The 18338-nt window shown below is 43.6% G+C and overlaps 1 protein-coding gene across 1 annotated transcript in view; it reads left to right on the top strand.

The window, feature by feature from the left end:
• ARHGAP20 (Rho GTPase activating protein 20) overlaps positions 1-18338 on the top strand; it is a 61114-nt gene that overhangs the window by 13974 nt on the left and 28802 nt on the right. The window contains exon 3 of the mRNA XM_082758228.1: positions 13639-13809. Coding sequence (XP_082614354.1) covers positions 13639-13809 — 171 coding nt within the window. The remainder of the gene's footprint in view (positions 1-13638; positions 13810-18338) is intronic.

Raw genomic sequence — 18338 nt, 5'->3', positions numbered from 1 at the left:
TTTACATGCCTTAATAATATAATTTACATATCTGAGTCTTCATAACCATTTATAGATATGTGCCGCTGCATGCTAAAGACATTAAAATATCAGCAATGAAACTGCTCTTTATTACAGAGTTAAGCATCTTTATGATATTATTTTGGTGTAAGCTGGAAGCAAGACTGGTTTTAAAATAAAATTAGATATCATTTTTAAAAGGTTTTATGAACAAACCTTTACAGAACCCGAAAAGGAAATACCTAAAAAGCCAGCCCTCCCCAATTTTATTATTTGTGTTTTACAGTCAAAGAAGTTCAAAGTGTAGGCTGGGGATTTGAGAAATCTCTGAGGTGTTTTTTTCTGGTCTGTAGGTAAAAGTAGGGTCGTGCTACTCATGGGGAGGCTGCTCTTTCTTCTTCCAGTGCACAGTAGATGACTCTGGCATGTTATCTTCCAGTGGCCAGTGCCAAATGCTAAATATCCCAGATAACGAAGATCATATGTGTAATCTAGTAATGCGTTCCACTTGGCTCTAGTCAAATACAAAGTGTTCCCGAAGTCTTGGACATTGTGTTTTCAGGGTTTTAGTCAGAAGATATGTGGATGATCCAAGCTATGTGACTAGATGAAGACAAAAATAGAGACTTCTAATAAATGTAAATTGCCAGAAGGCCTTAACTGTCTCTTTTTCACAGGAAGGATGAGTATTCGGTGTTTCAGACAAATCTGATTTTGGAGAGGAAGGGACTAAAAGTTCAGTGTGAATAACTAACTTAAATAGGTATTCCAGTTGTAATCATTTTGATCATTCTTCACTCGTTTCCATGGTAGCAATTAATTTTGCCTCTGCAACATAACCTTTGCAAGACGCCTTGGGTTGGTGAGGCTCCATGACAGGGCTGTGGGTGAGGAGTGGGGACAACATGGTGCCCGCTGGGCTGAGGGCTGCCCTGCCACAGGGTACAGCCCAGTGGTCGTGTGAGACAAATAGTGCCTGGTGGCTAAACCTGAGGGCCTTTGCGGAACAAAGGCTGTCATATTGTGTGTGTACCTGCTTCTGTGTGCGCCTGTGAGGGTTACACCTGTAATCAGGGTGGGTTTTCACCTCTGGAGCCATTATACACCACTGGTGGTGGTGTGGGGCTCAAAACCAGGACAGGAGGAATAATACACTGTCAAATACTGTCCCAGCCTATTCCCGTTTTAAATGAAGGCATTGCATTTGCGGGGTGCCTTTGAAGGCTGCACAATGGCGGTGAGGGGAGAGGATGGCAGGGTGACAAGTCGCTTCAAACCCAGCACTGTGAGAGGTGCTGGAAGATTTATGGCCACTCAGGCAGCAGTGGCTATGGGGTGAGTCAAGGCCATGGTTTTATAACTTGGGTAGTGTGGGGTCTGGGGATGGCAGTGGGTTGAAATCAGACATCACTGAAGTGTGATGTCTTCACCACTTCAGTGTCTTCACCACTGGTGTGGTGAAGCACTGGGCGTACAAGATCTGTACTGGCTCAAATAAGAGATCAAAGACATGGAGCTCTTGTCCATGGGGGATTGCTTCACCTCACCGCCCAAGACCACTGCTGCTGCAGCAGGCTGGCATTGGGTTAATGAGCAGTAGGCATGCACACACACAAATGAAATAACATCTCTAAAACCTCTCCCTGTGCCCTTGGACACCCAAATGGTCTGGTCACAAGTGACGAGGGCTGTTCAATGCCTCAGTTCACCCGCAGGAAGATGCATGCTGTGGAGGGCAGCCCTTCCAGGCCCTTTTGAAACCTCAGGGCTTTTTTTTTCTTTTTCTTTTTTTTTTGTGAGAAGCTGCCATTATGGTAAAAGTTTCATTAGAAATTAAGTTTCTAGTCATCAAGATGGAGCAAAAATCCAGTTCCTAAAGACTCAGCCAAGAATGCAAATGAAGAGCTCTTCACTTCTGGATTTAATTTGTAGATTTAATTTGACCTTGACATTTTGGACCAGGATTTTTTCTGAAATTTTCTGTTTCGTGAAAAGTTTTGACGCTTTAACATCTTATCCATAACTGGAATGGGCATAAATCTCTGACACAGAACTTCCCCAGAGTTCTCCCCTCAGTATATCATGTTTCTATAAGCAAGGCAAGGAAACATGAATTTGTGTAAAAATAGTGAAAAGTTTAAGAAAGACAAAACTACTTTGCATCAAATTGTTCTTTTTAAATGAGTTGCACATAATTAAAATAACATGATGATATTGTTCGAGTTGTCATTTTTATAGAATTTCTAATTCACTCTTGATTTAAGCTAATTATGACACTGGAGTATTGTTTCCTTAAACCACGTGCTTGAACGCAAAAGTTATTTTTATGTAGTAATAGCTGGGGATAAAATTTTATTAACTGTTAACAAGGAACAAAGTGAACTTTCTGAGGCCTCAAATGGCCTTTAAACTGCAAGACTGGCATTCCTGTCCCCCTGCTGGTTTCTTTCTGTTTTGTTTTGTGTGTGAGCATGTGTGTGTATGTGTGCATATGTTTGTTTTTGATAAAACACATCGGTTCTTCATTTATTATATACAAAGTGGTTTGTAGCGATGTTTGTACATCTGGAGATTGAAATGAGCTGAGGCTCTCAGAGATATGCTGCCCTTTTATTAAAAGAAAAGAACTGAAGGTAAACAGAATGTGGGCCTGGAAGCAGGGTTTTGGAGGGATTGGAGTTTAAATGAGGGATTAATTTTACAATAAATGACTAATAGTTTAACACTAGTGCTTTAAGCCAATTCCCTTTTGGATAGAGTTGTGACAATTGGAAGCAAAGGCTGTAAGGGGCACTACTCATCAGGATGAGTGCAGGGTTCATTCAGCTCATCCAGATGTCTCACTGCCCACATGTGCTTTTGGATTCAGCCATTTGGGGTATTTTTGGATTAAGTCTTGAGTCCTGGCAAAATACAGCCCTTGTCCAGCCATTATGTATCGCTGGTTTTAGACAATAAAATCTCTGCCAAGTGACAGTCTGGCCAAGCAGTTTGGGCAGCAGCATACCTGAGGAAATCACAGGACTGACTCACTCAGACTTCTTTGTGGTCATTTATCTTGTGTAAGCAAGCAGAAAGCCTCTAATGATGTGCAGGCTGATGTGCAGCTTCTGCTGCTCCCACCTCTGACAAGGACCAGCATTAAATACAGATTGAGCTCTCCCGGCTGATACAGCATCACTTCTCCTCTTCCAGTTGCTTTCTCATGGTCTGCAAAACTGCTGGTGGGAAGTTTGTAATCGCACCACGGAAATAACAGTCTGCCTTTGGATTTCTTCTGTGGCTCTCACAGACGCAGCTGCAAACATTGCTGTCTTTTAAACCCTCTGGCTGAGTCCTCTTTTCCTGGAGCACTGTTTTTTTCAGTAGTTGTTTAGGGCAGCGGTCTGAACATGCAGTATCAGGACTGAGGTGTGAAGGAGTCTGTCTCATCAGGTATTTTGGTGGGTGGAGACCACGGTCAGCGTTGCAACAAGGGTTTGTGCCATCTAGCAGGCTTTGTATAAGCTATGCTAGGCATCTCTGGCTTGTTTGCCAGACAGGTCCCCACAGACCACCGTTGTTTTTGGTGAAGCTGCTGGCCACAATGTGTTCTTTCAGTGGAAATGAGTCACCCAGGTTCAGTTCTCTACATCCTCAGGCAACTTATCTTCCACTTCCAAAAGACTGATGCAACTACTGTGTCTGTTCCCAGCATTTTTTTATTGCATGTCACCCAGGTGACACATCCAGGTTCAACCTTTCACATCCCATAGCTTCAAGTGGTTGTAAGCACTACAGTGAGTGTTTACACTTTCTGGCTCAGAAAATGCAGAAACATCTTTTTCTGTCGCTCATGGTAAAGATCCTCACCTGAAGGAATAAACAGAGCTGAGGTGTTTTCATCCACCTTCCTTCCCTCTCCTCCCTCTGCATGTTGTTCTGGTAGTAAACCTGTCTCCCAGACTGCTCAGAGCATCTCATGTCTTGGATCTCCTCTCATAGACATGGTTGGTTGCCAAGCCCTCGACTATGTGCAGCCTCACGTTCAGTGTGGCTGTCCAGGAGTGGGACAGGTTTACACTGAATTTTTACAAGTAGGTCACTCATCAGACACAAGCAAGCTCTTCTGGTAAATCAAAGGCTCAAAGAAACATGAGGGAAAAAGTCATCATGTAAAAGGCTCATGTGTTTCCCCCTGCTCCACGCTACTGCTCTTTGCCACTAGCTTGCCTGTGCCCACTTCTCACTTATATAATTACCAATTACCATCAGGTGCAGGGATTTTGGGGACTCTAACAGCTTTTTTTTTTTTTTACCCAGCTTAAGCCACTGCTGGAGTAGAAGCCTCTGACTAACCTGCCTGAGTCGCTCTGAAAAACTCCTGGACTGTATAGGCATTGGTTATAAGGGAGTGAACAGGTGCCTGTGGCTGCCACTAATTTGTCTGCTGGCTGTTCCTAAGGAATCTGGGTCATTACACATGCGAGAGCTGGCAGCGGCAGGCATATCAAGTAATCTCTTCAGTGTAATAGGATAATTCCTGCGCTGTAGTACGAGTATCAAAATATGGTTTAAAGCCCTTGAAGCAAACCAAAGCCAGATTTGTTCCTGTTACAGCTGGGACAGGTGCAGTGAAGTGACAATCCCGCCTGACACAGGCACCCGTATTGGTTGTCCCTCGTAGGGAATCGGTCCCAAAAAGCTCGTGCCAAGACAAGGGCTGGGCAGGTCCTTGCTTCAGGTCTTCAGTGGAGCCCTGTGGAGCTCACCCCATGGCTGTGGGGACAGAGACAAGGCCGGGTGGCAGCAGCTCCGGGAGGATAAAGCGTGGTGCCGGGGCTTATCTTTTAAGGGTGGCACTTGCAGCTATTTATAGGTCGCTTTGGATGTGATTACTTTGTTTAGAATCAGCAGGTTTTCACCTGAAAAAGGGCAACCAGGGAACAGCCACTGGCAGATTCTACCTTTGCTTTACCTGGCCGCATTTTTTGAAGTCTTGTAATGTTTTGAATGCATTTGCTTTTCCTCAAACTCGTTGCCGCCCAACTACAGACTCTCCCCATGTCGCAGAAACCGAGGAGAAGAGCCTTGGTGAACCAATTCTGGAAGAATGGGAAAATCAGAAACTAAAGGGGAATGAGCCGTGGGCCAAGCAGCCACCCTGGTATTACCCAGTAACTGCGTGAGGTGACTGGCAGGCAATAAACCTTTGAGCAGTCACCTAGAAACTGCTGTGCTTCCTCGTTAAAAAGACACAGTCCCACAAGTGCCTTATTCTGGCTCATTTACAGCCTGTGTACTAGGTAGCTGCTGACACTGGGGTGTGCAGATGCTTACAGGCTCACGGACAGCCATAAATCATGGCCCAGAAGGGATTCCTAGAGATGCTCACAGCAGGCTTTTCACACGTACACCTCAGCTTGACCATACCTGTTTCTGCTGAGCTCTGCAGCATGCCGTGGCTATTTCTGGTAGCCCCAAATGCCTGGCTACTGCATGACCTGCACTGAACTCTTGTGATATATTTTGCAAGAAGACACTTGAAACCCCCACTTGGGCGAAGGGTTAATTTCATCCCTGAGGTAACTCACAAACAGCTGAGTGGAGCTACGCCTTCAAATGTCCCTATTGTGATTAAGTGGGATTAGGTGTCCCAATTATGATTGCTGCTTCACAAAAAAGTTAAGGTGGGACAGAAACCACACTACTGAAATAATACTGGACCCTTCAGGGGGGCACAGACAGGCTGGCATCCCGGAGCACTCCCCTATGTCCCACCTTGGAAGGGGTAGGATGGAGCCAGGGTGGAAGTGGCAGAGGCGGCCTGTGCATCCTGGCCTCTTGTAGGCCACGAGAAGCTCCAAATTCAGTGGGAACTGCAGTGAGGAGCAGAGGATGGATTCTTCCCAAGGGCAAAACAGGTTTTATTGACTTCTGTAGGTGAATATATCCTCCCCTCAACTTCTCCCCCTGTCACGGGGAGTCAAACCAAAATCCCTTGGAGTTGGTGGTCACCAGTTGAGCTGCATGGCAGGACTGGAGGACTTCCACACCATAAGAGCTTTTCAATAGGGCTTAAATAACTTGCACTAAATTCTTTTCTGGTGGAAACAGGCAAAATATGACCGAACTGTGTGGTGCTAATTTATACCAATAGAGAATTTTGCCCTTACACTAAATTTTCAGTGTAAACACCTTGCAGCTGTTTGTTAAAATAAAATATATATATAAAAAAAGCTTGGAAGTAAACCAAACCACAAGCATGTTTCCTGTCTCCAGCCACTACACTGCAGTACATATTTGCTCTGCAGAAAATATTGTCCTTTTGGCTATGTAGAAATTACTTAAGTGTAGTTTGTTTGCTGTTAAGCTGCCAAGCTTCCATTCTGAAACGTGTGAGGAGTTTTTTTTTAAGATACTTTTTACCCTAAAGCTATATGTTGTTTTACTGCAGTCTTAATCATTTACTCATTTGTGGAAGACTGCAGAAAAAAAAATACACACTTTGGCACCTTGAGCATATAGTGTAAACCATGTTCATTCACTGTAATCATTTTTTTTTTAATTTTTAACAAGATTTTGACATCATGCGAGTACGATTTCAAATACAAATCAACTTTCAGAATTCTAGAATAATATAAGTTGGAATAATTTCTCAATATATTTTGAATTAAAATGTGGATGCTGAGTTTTAGAAGCAGTACCTGATGACTGAAATAGAAGTGGTAGCCTTGATTTCAGCCCTAAAATGTAAATTTATCTATTAATCGGGGCGAAACTTGCTCTATTAATATTAATCTTTCATTAGGTGCTTGTCCTGCCTGTGCTGGAGGTGGGGTTGAAGGCTCTGTCATCCCGTTGGGGCTCCCTGCTTTATCTGGGGTGCAGCATTTGCTGCTGCAGCTGGCTTGGGGCTGGGGCTGGGACGGGTAGAGTGAGGGCAGTCCTGTGCCAGGAGCTGCCAACTGAGGCCCATCTTTCGGTGAGATTCACAGACATAGCCCTTAAAGGACTACACAGCAGTGTGAAGAGTGCCTCTGGTTTGTTCAAATTTGGTATTCATAAAAAAAAAAAAAAAAAAAAAGACATTGCAGCCACTAAGGCACCCTTACTCAAACAGGAGCATATATTTTATTACTTAGAAAATAAATAATGCTTTCTGAAAAACTGAGCAGATCTCACGTGTTTTGTTGCACAAAAGCTACTGTACATGATAGTGATGGCCTAGGAGGCTTGAACAGAGTGCTGCAGAAAATAGACTTGCTATTTCTGGAATGCTGTGCTGTTTTCACAGAGCACTGCTCTAACTGTGTAAGATTTACCATAGATAACAAAAAGCAAACGTGCCCAGCATCCTCAGAAAGAAGCTCCCTTAGCAGAACAGGAATCAAGTTGACAGCAGATTTTCAGAAATGGGTTGGTAGTCCATGTGATTAAGAGTTTTATGCTTGTCTCTCCAAGTCCCTTCTATAAATAGTCAGTTTGAGATTACACCAGCATACCAACTTTCTGTCAGCTCATACCTTACCTACCACCTTCCTGGAAAGCACTCCTACCCTCCAGGCTGATCCGTTTTGTGCTTACCTTCACCCTCTGGGTATAATTATTATTTATTATAATAAAGTGCTGCATAAGCCTAGATGAAATGCGTATTCCAAATCATGAGAAGCTGAAGTGGGAGGACGCATGAAAGATCCTGAGCATGTGGGTGGCTCCCCGGTGCATCGGTCATGGCTGCAAGGCAGTGGCAGTAGTGAATGGTTAGCACCTTTACAAATGCAAGATTATTATTACTTTTTAAATTTATTAATTTTTTTAATCTTCCTGTCTAAATAGGTCTCTGAGCTTGCAGATTGCTCTGTGTGGGTGAGCCGTGTCTGCGTGGAGCCTCTTTCATGGCAAAGGAGCTGCAAGTGCTCAGCCCTGAAGCCATCAGGACTTGGCATGGCCATGCCAAAGAGCTGGTGAGGGCAGGGCAGGCAGGCAGAGCTGTGGGCATCCTCATCATCAACATCTTACCCCATCTATAAAATGGCTTGTGAGTTTGTGCCAAGCCAGAAGCTGTGTCACAAGGACATCTCCAGCTAGAAGGTGTTAACACACAGAGCCATTTGCCAGTTCCTGCCTTTTTCCATCTATAGCTGGATTTGAGCTAATGGAAAAACAAACAAACAAATGAACTACATAGGACTTTGATTGTCCCACAACTGTTCTTCAAAGGGAGAGTCCCTTGCTGATGAATTTCAGAAGACCTGCTGTGTGTAAAGTGGCTGCAACCATTTTTTTCCTCCCCCAGCCTTTCTGTTGTGGGCAGGGATTCTTTTCAAGCCATGCACCATAATGAGCTACCAGTGTGACAGAGGCTAAATTCATCAAGAGCATTTGCAGGACCATTTCTGTTGCCTTGCAGTCCCAAGCATAGCCATTTGGTTTCAGTGTACTAGAAAGGCTCTTCTTTCACTGCGTTTTTTCCCTTTTTTCTTTTCACACACAGAATGTGATGATCCGTTATCATGATGCTGCCAGGTTGGCCAGGATGTGGTATGAGACACATCCAACCCATCATTTATGATGAAATTAGATAGGTGTTGAAGCCCTGAAATGTTAGCGCTGCACTTGAGTGCACTCTGAGCAGCCCTGGGACGCGGATCAGTGCTCACTGCTGTGTAACAGGTTTGGGTTTTTTCTGCCTTATCTCAGGGGAGACGGGGCTGCACGCTGCATCGAAGCTGTTTTCTTTTGGTTGATTAAAGAACAGTTCTCAGTACCCTAATGAGTTAGTTATCTTGGATGCAAAATACTGCCTAACCACACAATGCGGGTAATGTGCCTTATGTGTTAAACAATTTCCAACAGCAAACAACCTTGGCTTCAGAGCTCCAGCTAATAAAGCCTGCCTCATCAGCAAAAACATGAAGCGAGCGTCTTCCAAGCTGACATTGAAGTTTCTTCTGACAGGAGGTTTTAGGAGCCCAAGTGTCTGAAAAGGAGACACAGGAAGAAAGCACAAATATTGTTACCTGATTTCCAGTACAAGCTCTGTTAGGAAAATGACAGGAATTTGACAGAACTGCTTTTGGGCATATCTCAGCTGGTCCCAAATCACATGTCGTCCCTGACTGATCTATCCATTTTGGCAAAAATCCGTAATGTGGGCTGGACTGCAGACGTTTCTTACTGTGCAGATAGCTGCTGTTTTCACTAGCCTCCAGCGGGTGTGAATAGCTCCTGCTTCTCTCAGTGGGTTGCTCTAGCCCAGTGCTGTGACTCAGTGATGAGAAAGTAGAGGCAGAAGTCGAAAATTCATGCGCTGGATTTTGCCTAAAGATAAGTTGTGGGTTCTTTAGGTCCATCCAGACCTGGATTTTGAGATATACAGAATAATCCTGTGGTCTCCGAGCACCACGAGGAGGTTTGGCATGAGGCTGACTTCATGAAGTTAACTTCAGAGGTTAAAGAGCAGAGTGTTGTTTTATTTCTATAGGTACCAGCCATGGAGAGAGCATCAGGGCTGTATCCTTAGCTGCAGAAGTTATCGTCAGAGGAGGGAAGGTCTGGCAGAGGACAGTAGCCAAAACAACGGAGTGAGACTGAGGATGGAGCATGAGCAGTGTGCAAGAGGGATGTCATACAGCTGAGATACCTGCAATAGCTCATTCCAGATTAAGGACCTTGGAGAACAGATTGTTCCTGTCAGGCATGTTACAGCTTAATCTAAATCATCGATGGAATGAGGTCATCATCCACTGCAATCAAGGGGGGAATGTCATTTATCCCGTTGGCATAAATGGCATTTGGATCGTGGATTTTTTTTAACATAGGCTGTTAAACTCTCATTGGAAAATACAACTTCTTCCATTGTTTTCACTTCAGATAAAAGCACAATGAAGCTGACATCTCCATTGCACTAAGAATTAAAATAAACACCTTGGGGATCATACTGTTCAGATACATGTTTTACTGAGAAAACCCCAAGGAAGCTCCATAGGGGGAAGAATAAGAATTCCTTGTGCTTTTGTGGCTTCTGGTAAATAGAGGATTGGTGAAGTGAGCACTGATGTGTTTGCTTTCACGCTGAATGCCGTGGGGATGTATTTTCAGTGTTTGGCTGACTACTGATAGCTTTCGACTTCATACGTTACACCCACAAAATTGAAGTGTTCTTTTAAATCACTGCATATTTTAAAAAGGAACAAAATGCTTATTTTGATTAATATGAAAAATAATAGGTGTAAAATCTAGGCCTTGGAAATGCCAGGAGAAAAGTCTTCAATTATCTTTCCACTAATTTCAGGCAGTACAATGATTTAATCTGTTCCTGAATAACTCTGTAGATATCCTCAAATTCTTGGTTAAAACCACGCATGGAAATCTCAGGCCCCAAAATAGTAAGTTTGTGAAGAAATGCCCACTTGAGACTAGACAAATACAATGGCAATGCCATCTGAATTTCAGTATTGTCCAGGCTCCTACTTGAAGTGGAACGTGACTGGTTGCTGACTTTCCAGAATAACCCCATCTTTCAGAAATTAGTTCACAGCTCATTCTTAACAAACTCAGAATTCAGAAAAGGCCCCACAACACTGGCTTTTACTTTATTAATGATACCAGAAGTCACATTGGCTTAAGGACTGATTTTTGCATAATTTTATTAGAAGAAATTTTCAAGAGTGCTTAGCACTTTTTAAAAATTAGACTCATTTAATGGCCTGAAAAATCAGCAAGCTATTAAAAACTGAATTCCAAAATCACTTCTCTTACATAAATCCCCACGCCTGAGGGTGTAGCTGATCTGCATTTTCCTCATTGTAACAAAACTTGTGTTTCATCCCTGACATGTAACAAAGGAACATCAATTGAGAGGATCAAAAGCATACTTTCTGAAATGCATTTTTGTCACTGCCATTGAATTTCCCCCCGTGTTCCTCAGTCAGTGAGATTTAGAAGGCCTGGTTGAATTAATGGCTTTGATTTTTTTCTGCTTTGTTTCCAAAAAAAAATATTTTTTCTTTTTTTTTTTTTTAATAAGACTCGTCAGGCAAACTATTAATCTCTTATTAAAGTTCAGATGATAGAGATGTATGGAAGGAAGTGGGTCCAAAAGCCAGATTTCATTAAAATGACCAATTTATGATGGTTCATTTTCCTTTTACAAAAACCGAGTTCAATTTGCTTGACCCCTGGTGGCATCAGTAAACCCACTGCACCAGCCCTTGCTCATCCGCATGACAAAGATTATGCTTAGTTTAACGTGGGAAGTTCCTGGGAAGATCCTGATTGGTAATCAGGATGATGAAAGGATGCCAAGAGGAATGCCTCAACATATCAGTTGTTGATATGAAGATGAGTTGTTGATATGAAGACTGAGCCTATGGGAGCGTTGGGTGGGGGCAGGCACTTCAGCATGGCTTTATGACTGTTTCTGCTGATTTGGTTACAGCGGTAGAACACTGAAGGTTTTGTTCTGCCTATTGTTGTTACTGGATTCAAATATAAGTGAGTATTTCGCTGCTTAACCTTTGAGGTAAAGACCACGCATGGCGTTTACACAGGTGGGCTGGTCATCGTTCCCGATTTCTGCCTAAGTTTCTGGGCCAAGTGCTGCTGGAAGTTGATGAAAGTGAGTCCCCGTAACCAGTCATGGATGAACTGGTGAATTGGTGAAATCCCAGTCACACAGAAGTGGTGGGGTAGGAGAGGTGCTTGCTGTTCCTCCCACTCATGTTGCTGGCCACACATCCTATAAACACCCAACGTGTTGGACCAAAGCCCCTTTCTCTGCCTTAACCTCAACACTCCTGAACATCCCTTCTGTGTAGGAACAACTGAATAACTTTAAGTTTGCATTATTCATTCTGCAAGCTATTCCTCTTCTTTCTTTTTTCCCCGAAGGAGTTGGTAATTAAAGACAAGCAAGAAACTGTCAATTAAGTTGAGGAATTCTTTCAAAAAACTTCAGGCTCCCAACCAGAAGGTGGAAACCAAGGAAACCAGGATCCTCACCAGCTCCTTGCAGATCAGTGAAAGCGTGTCCTTCTAATGTAGGCCAATCTCAGAGCTTATCCTTTCTCTCCCTGCTGTCAGGATTTCCTAAATAATTTCCTGAGTAATCCAGCCACAGGCATCAAGGAGAGAAGGGTGGGAAATCAGCCAGGCTCTAAGAGAGGTGCTAGGAGGTTTGTAATCTTCAAAGAAGATTAGAGTTTTCTCTGCTCACTCTTGTTTTCTTTCATATCCCTCCCATGTGTTTTGAGACTTTCACTTTGTAATGTCCATTTCTTATAAAGCCCCAGCAAAATCAGTAAGTGTTTGTCTTTCTTTCCAGTGGGGACAGGAATAAACTGTAATCTCAAAGCTGCTCACTTCAGCCTTTCCTTGCCAAGATGATCCAACCACGTTTTAGCTTATTTTTTTATTTCTTTTATTTTCTTTCTAACAAGGAAAAATAAGTAAATACATTTGAATAGAACCAGAGCTGCTGCATTCAACCAAAAGGAAGTGTTTCATTTGGAGGCACCTCTAGGGAAATGAAATGATTAAAAAGGTACATTTACAAAATCTGGGGAAAAGATGCTGGAGGTTCCTTTGGCAAGGCACACGCAAGGTACAGAAGACCCAGTTTCGGTTCTCTCATCTGCCTGGGAGAACTGGAAGCCACATCTCTGGCTTTCCAGGGCAGAGCCTGAGCTGCAATCAGATCCTGAAGAGCTTTAGAGAAGGAGAGTGTGCCCCTCAGCCCCTCACATTGATGCAGTTCAGCTCTGAATAAACAGACATCTGCTAGAGAAAGGTTCAAAAAGTAAGGAGATCCTGTCTGGGTGAGTGAGCTGACCATCGTGATAGAGAAACTGCTATTTCGGCTTCAGTAACTAATGAGCTGCTTTATATCCGGCTGAAGTTAGATCAGGACCGAGGGAATCCTGTCACTACCATCAGTGAAGTCTGACTGCAACCTACTCGATACCTGCTTGGAAAAGATAAGCAACTTCCATCAGGGAGCCTGAACGGTACCACTGCCTCCCCTAGACCCAGGTTTGGGTTTTCCAGCACAGCACAGCCCTGCTCCAGGCACACAACCAAACCCTGCAACAGGAGCTTGCTTCAGTGCTCGTGGGTCGTGTGCTGAGGGAGGGAGGCTCAGCAGCCCCTTGTATTGCATCTAGCAGGTACCCCATCTCCAGCAAGGTTCATTTGCACCTCATATTTGCCCTTGGTTCTGAATAATTTCTATAAAGTGCTCTTAAGCCTGAATACGAGTCCCTTTCTGACCAAGGAGGGGTTGAGGATATCCATTCATCATGCTAATGCCTCCTCTCTCTTTGGGGAGCCTGCAGAAGGTGCAGTATTTCCTCTAAGGACACAAACAAAGGGAGACAGATACAAATAGGCAAAATGGAAAAGGCTGTACTTTAATTATTGTCATTTGCTAAATGCTACCCATGTGCTTGTGCTGTAAGAGATTCAGTAAGGACAGTCCCTAGCGTGTTTTGCATAAGAATCAAATGGATGAGGTGTCATTAGTGTCTGTCTAACCCTCCACTGAAATGTGCTCAAATAAATTCCCTTTGGTGGCAGGTGTGGGAAGTCACTGCTGGTCCTCAATCATGGGCAATCGGCTGAATTGTGTTCCTTTATCCCCTCTTCTTCCTTTCGCAGGGAAGGCTGCTTCTCCCCCATCAGCCCCGAGGCATGTCCCCTTGTGCAGTCGTTCATGTGCCACAACAGGACGTTCCTCCTCGATGGCCACGTGCAGCTGAAGACGGGCCTGCAGACCCAGGAGCGACACCTTTTCCTCTTCACAGACCTTCTGGTTGTTGCCAAGTCCAAGTGAGTATGGCACCTGGGGCAGTGCTCCTACAGAGCAGCCCTTTTACTCAGCAAAGCATAACATGGATTCCCTTAATGCTTGTTTTTCATAGTAAATCTTCCCTAAATCATACAGCAGCCTTTTATTTGGTCAGCAGGAGTTAGGTGTCTGACCTCTCCAGGCCCTTCTGAAAACCCCGTAACCCATAGAGGAAGTCCAGGCTGCAGCATTTTAGAGGAGCAGCAGATGTCTGAACACACTGCTTGCGTTGGGTGATGTTCCCTGCTTTGGGGACTCAGTGCCATAGAAAAGTCTCACCAGAGCTCAGTGGTGTCCATGGGGCTGCCTTGAACTAACAGCCGTGTTTTAGGCCATCTTCAGTCCTGTGGGGTGGCTGTGTCACAGAGAGGTTACAGACCTTAAAACTTACCAGGGAGCTGCTTTGATACACTCCAGCAATGGGCAGCTGTATCAAAGCAGAGACTGCAGGCAGTACCACGGTGTTGGTCTTGTGCTGTGCCAGGAGAAGTGTGGGGACAGGGACAGGGACGGGAAGCAGTGCAGAGCAGTCTGGGTTGTGTGCAGGTGCAGTCAGGCTTGCTGCTGAGCTCTGATTATTCACTCTACCATTCACAATTAAATCAGATTTACAAGCTGCATCTAGCATGCCAGCTTCATGCAGCATTTGTGGTTTCAGGCAATTTTAGAGGGTGCTTTCACTTGTTGTTAGGGGGAAAGAATCGTAAAGGATTTTGATGCAGCTTCGTTCCCTGTTAGGCACTGTTTGTGGCTTCACAGGGTGGGTAATCTGGATGTGAATCCTGGGCTTTCTCAATGTGTCTTATCGCTTAAGCAGTTGTTTCGGTGACTGCTGGGAAAAGCCAGAATAAATCTGCATTTTCTGTAGAAATCTGAGCTGTGTCCATTTGAATCACACATAGTAAACGTAACCCCCCTAGCTGAACTCCTTAACCTTATGTGGTGTGACAACACCGAGAATATTGTATCCAAAACATGCTCTGCTATGGGTGGGTGGTGAACGTAAAGGTATTTATGGGAAATCTTGCTATTCTACCACAGTAGCAGTAATATTGTTACTGCATTTATTTGTTTTTGTGTCGCATTTAGGATGGGGTTCACCTCACCTAATTTAAGCTTTCAGATGTTAGGAATTTGCAGCTCACCCAGGCTCGTAGGCTCCTTGCGTGTCACCGGGAGAAAACCAGCACCTCCCTGTGGCAAACTCACACTTTTAGGAAAGTGTTGATGGTGTTGAAGGCAGTCACACTGCTGGGGGGCTCTCCCTGGCTGTTCAGTGGGCACAGTCCCACTTCCTGAGGTGTAAACTCCTAAACTGCAGAGGACTGAAGCCAGGTGAGATGAATCCCTCCCACCGTGGTCAGTGTGCTGAGCAGAAGTGACATTACAGCCCCAGGCTGGGCTGTGCGGTACTGCGGGTTTGAATGGGTCCCAGTGGGACTGTTTGCATAGGAAAGCCCTACTCCGTGTAACCACTCCGAAATATGGCTCCTGGGGAGTAATAATGGCTCTTACAGAACTTGATTTGATGCAGTGAGGAGTCTGCAATGTTTGAAGAAGGTGAAAGAGAACAAATTGTACTTTCGTGTGTGCAAAAAAAAAGGAGAAAAAAAAGCACATCTTTGGTAGAAATGGTAAAAATAGTATTCTGAGTGGTATCGCTTCATGTATTTTAAAGAACTCATCGGGATGTTCTCTCTGTGGCTGCCCTGTCAGCAATTAAAGCATCAGAGCTGTCACTAATGAACACTGTTTTAAAAACAGCGTTTTTAAAGGTACAGCATACTAAAATACCATTACTAATAGAGGGAAAACTTGGCTGGTATGTATGGCTATGCAGCTGTAGTAATGATTGCTAAGGACTTTACTAGGGGATGCAGAGCCAGGACACCACATCACCAGGATAATATCTAGACAGAGTTAATGATACAGTTGAATATGATTTAACTTCAGAATTATTCCGTGTGCAGGTGCTAAGGATTTGTAATATTCTTTTGCGTTGGATAGTTTTTCAGCTTGGGGCATATACACACCTGAGGGATAGCCTAGGTATGGCTCAGTGCTCTAGCAGTGTTGTCTCAGCTGGAGGTAGCCAGTCACTGCACAAAGGGAGCTCACGTGTCATCAGACTTTGTGTGATCAGCAAATGTGTACAAGTTTTTTTCTGAATATAGCACCAAGTATCTTGTGGCTCATGGTTGAGTACAGCACTGAGCTCCTGCTTAAAGGCAAGGAATCAGCATTGCTCCCATGGAAATCTGTGGGGTGAGCCTTCTCCACAGCTGGTCTGCATGTGACTTTGGACAAGGTGCCTGTAGGTTTGTTTTCTGATACTTGCTAATTATTTTTGAAATGTAGGCATCTTTTCAGTTCATCCATCAGCCCAGCTTATGAAAATTAGACTAATACTTGCTTTGTGCTTGTCTCTTCTCTGCCCCTTCCTTTATTTACCTTCATGTGAGGTCTGTCATAAATTATTTGAGTTTTCCTCACTAAACCAATATTAAGAATATAAAAGTTTATATTGTTCTCTATTTACTGATTAGATTTTTTGCAGAGAGTGTGTGCTTTAATTTGGCAAAGTAGGTATTTCAAGGGTCTTTCAGTTAATTGATCAAGGTTTCTCATGTAAGGTTTTGTATGGAAAGCACAGAGAAAGGGTTTCCTCTTTCTCCTTCATAACACATGCATGTATATATACACATACATTTTAATATTATTTTCTCAGCGTGGCTGGGTATACACATTAGTGGTTGAGTAAATACATGGAATTAGGGTAACAATCTCCCAGTAGCTCCATTAATGCTTTTGTCAGAAGAGTCTATGAAGGAGATTAGCAAATCTAGTGACAAGTTAATCTTCCATCTGTTAACAGCCGCAAGGTATCCAGTTGCCACTTAAAGAAAGCAAAAGGAACTGAATTTGCTCTGTGGAAGTGAAACAGCTTGGGGTGTATCAATACCTACACCACCAATGTTCATGAATTTTCTCTTGATTTCAGTGTGGTCTGGATCTGTCTGATTTTTACAGGACTTCCTTAAAAATCCTCTTAGGTAAAAATTCTTTAAAAAATAGATTGTTATTCTTTCAATTTTTCAACTGTTCAGCCATGCTGCTGCCTTAGTCAGTGAAGATTTATTCATTTCTAGAGATAACGCTTTGGCACTTAAATGGAAGACCCGCATTTCCCAAATGCTGAAAACCCATGGACTGCATAAAGGACGTGGCAGATAGAGATAAAATTATACTTCAGGCTCTTTAGATGTTAATGGAGGCTACTGTTTCAGCGCCTCTGGAAACCAGGCCACTTGAATACTGATAATAGCTGAGAGCTGTGACTAGGCATGGCAAATGGGGTAAGAATATACATCAGGCGTGATTGGGAAAGCATCTTTGTGCTTCTGCCAACACCCTGCCAACACCCGCTACTGGCACTGTAGGGGTCTGGCTTTATGAACTGTAAATGCTAAAAAAGTGAAATGGTGTGTAGAGAGTTCACTCTACTGGGTATTTGAAGAAAGAAATTGAGGGGAAAGGGAGGCTTGACAGATTGATTCCTGGCGTAACACAGTCTTGTTGATAGAGTTGGACCAGGCATCCATTTATTAACGTTTGTGTCAGAATTCACGTCTGTATTTTTTTGTAAATACACATTTTTTGCAGTTCATTCTGTGGCCTGTTACAGCCATTTCTATACTCATCTTACCTGTTAGGTCATAAATTGATTTGCTGGGGTGCAGATTGAAATATTCCCCTATATTTTAAGCTTCTTTTGAGTGGGGTAACGAAGTGTAATAGATTAAAGGGAAGTGAAATGTACTGCTGACAGGGAACACAGGTATAGTTTAAAAAATACATGAACTTGAGATGGTATTTTACAGTATTCTGTAGTGGTCTAATTCAGATGCATCTTTTTGCCAGTTGTAATATGCACTCATGGTCTTTTCTTACCCACTACTGCAAATGTTGCTGGGTTTTTGTCCATGCTCCCTCCAGAGATACCTGTTAGCACAACGCCTGCTGGAAACCTCAGACCAGTCAGGGTGGTGCAAGTTCATCTAAGTCCTCTTTAAAGCCACAAGCTTCGAGTGCTTTAGCTTTGCAGACTGTATTAGTTCAGTGTGTCCTAAATCAAATACCTTGTAAATGAGACTAATCTCCAAGAAGGTAGTCCGTGTGTACCAGAGCTGTAAGAAACTGCTTACCTGGCATATTTATTTATAGAGCACTAATCACCGTGGTGCCTGGCACTGTCCCCATCCACATTTGCAACACTGTGATGAGCTGACATGCTCTTGTTAGCAGTCCTTCAGTTAGAAGGGCAGAGCATTCTCAGGGAAGGGCCATTTTCCCTCCAGCTTTTCCCTGCTGGCCCAGCAGGCTCATAGCTTTACTGTACTTGAACATTCAGTAGGATAAAATACAAGGAAGGACAAATTTAAAAAGTTTGGGGAAATCATGTAAAGTATCTTTGGTTTTGGTAAATGAGTAGATATTTTGACAACACAGG

This window comes from Aythya marila, assembly GCF_965140915.1.
Source record: "Aythya marila genome assembly, chromosome: 1".
In the NCBI taxonomy this organism is placed as follows: domain Eukaryota; kingdom Metazoa; phylum Chordata; class Aves; order Anseriformes; family Anatidae; genus Aythya; species Aythya marila.
This window is presented reverse-complemented; position numbering and strand designations above follow the sequence as displayed.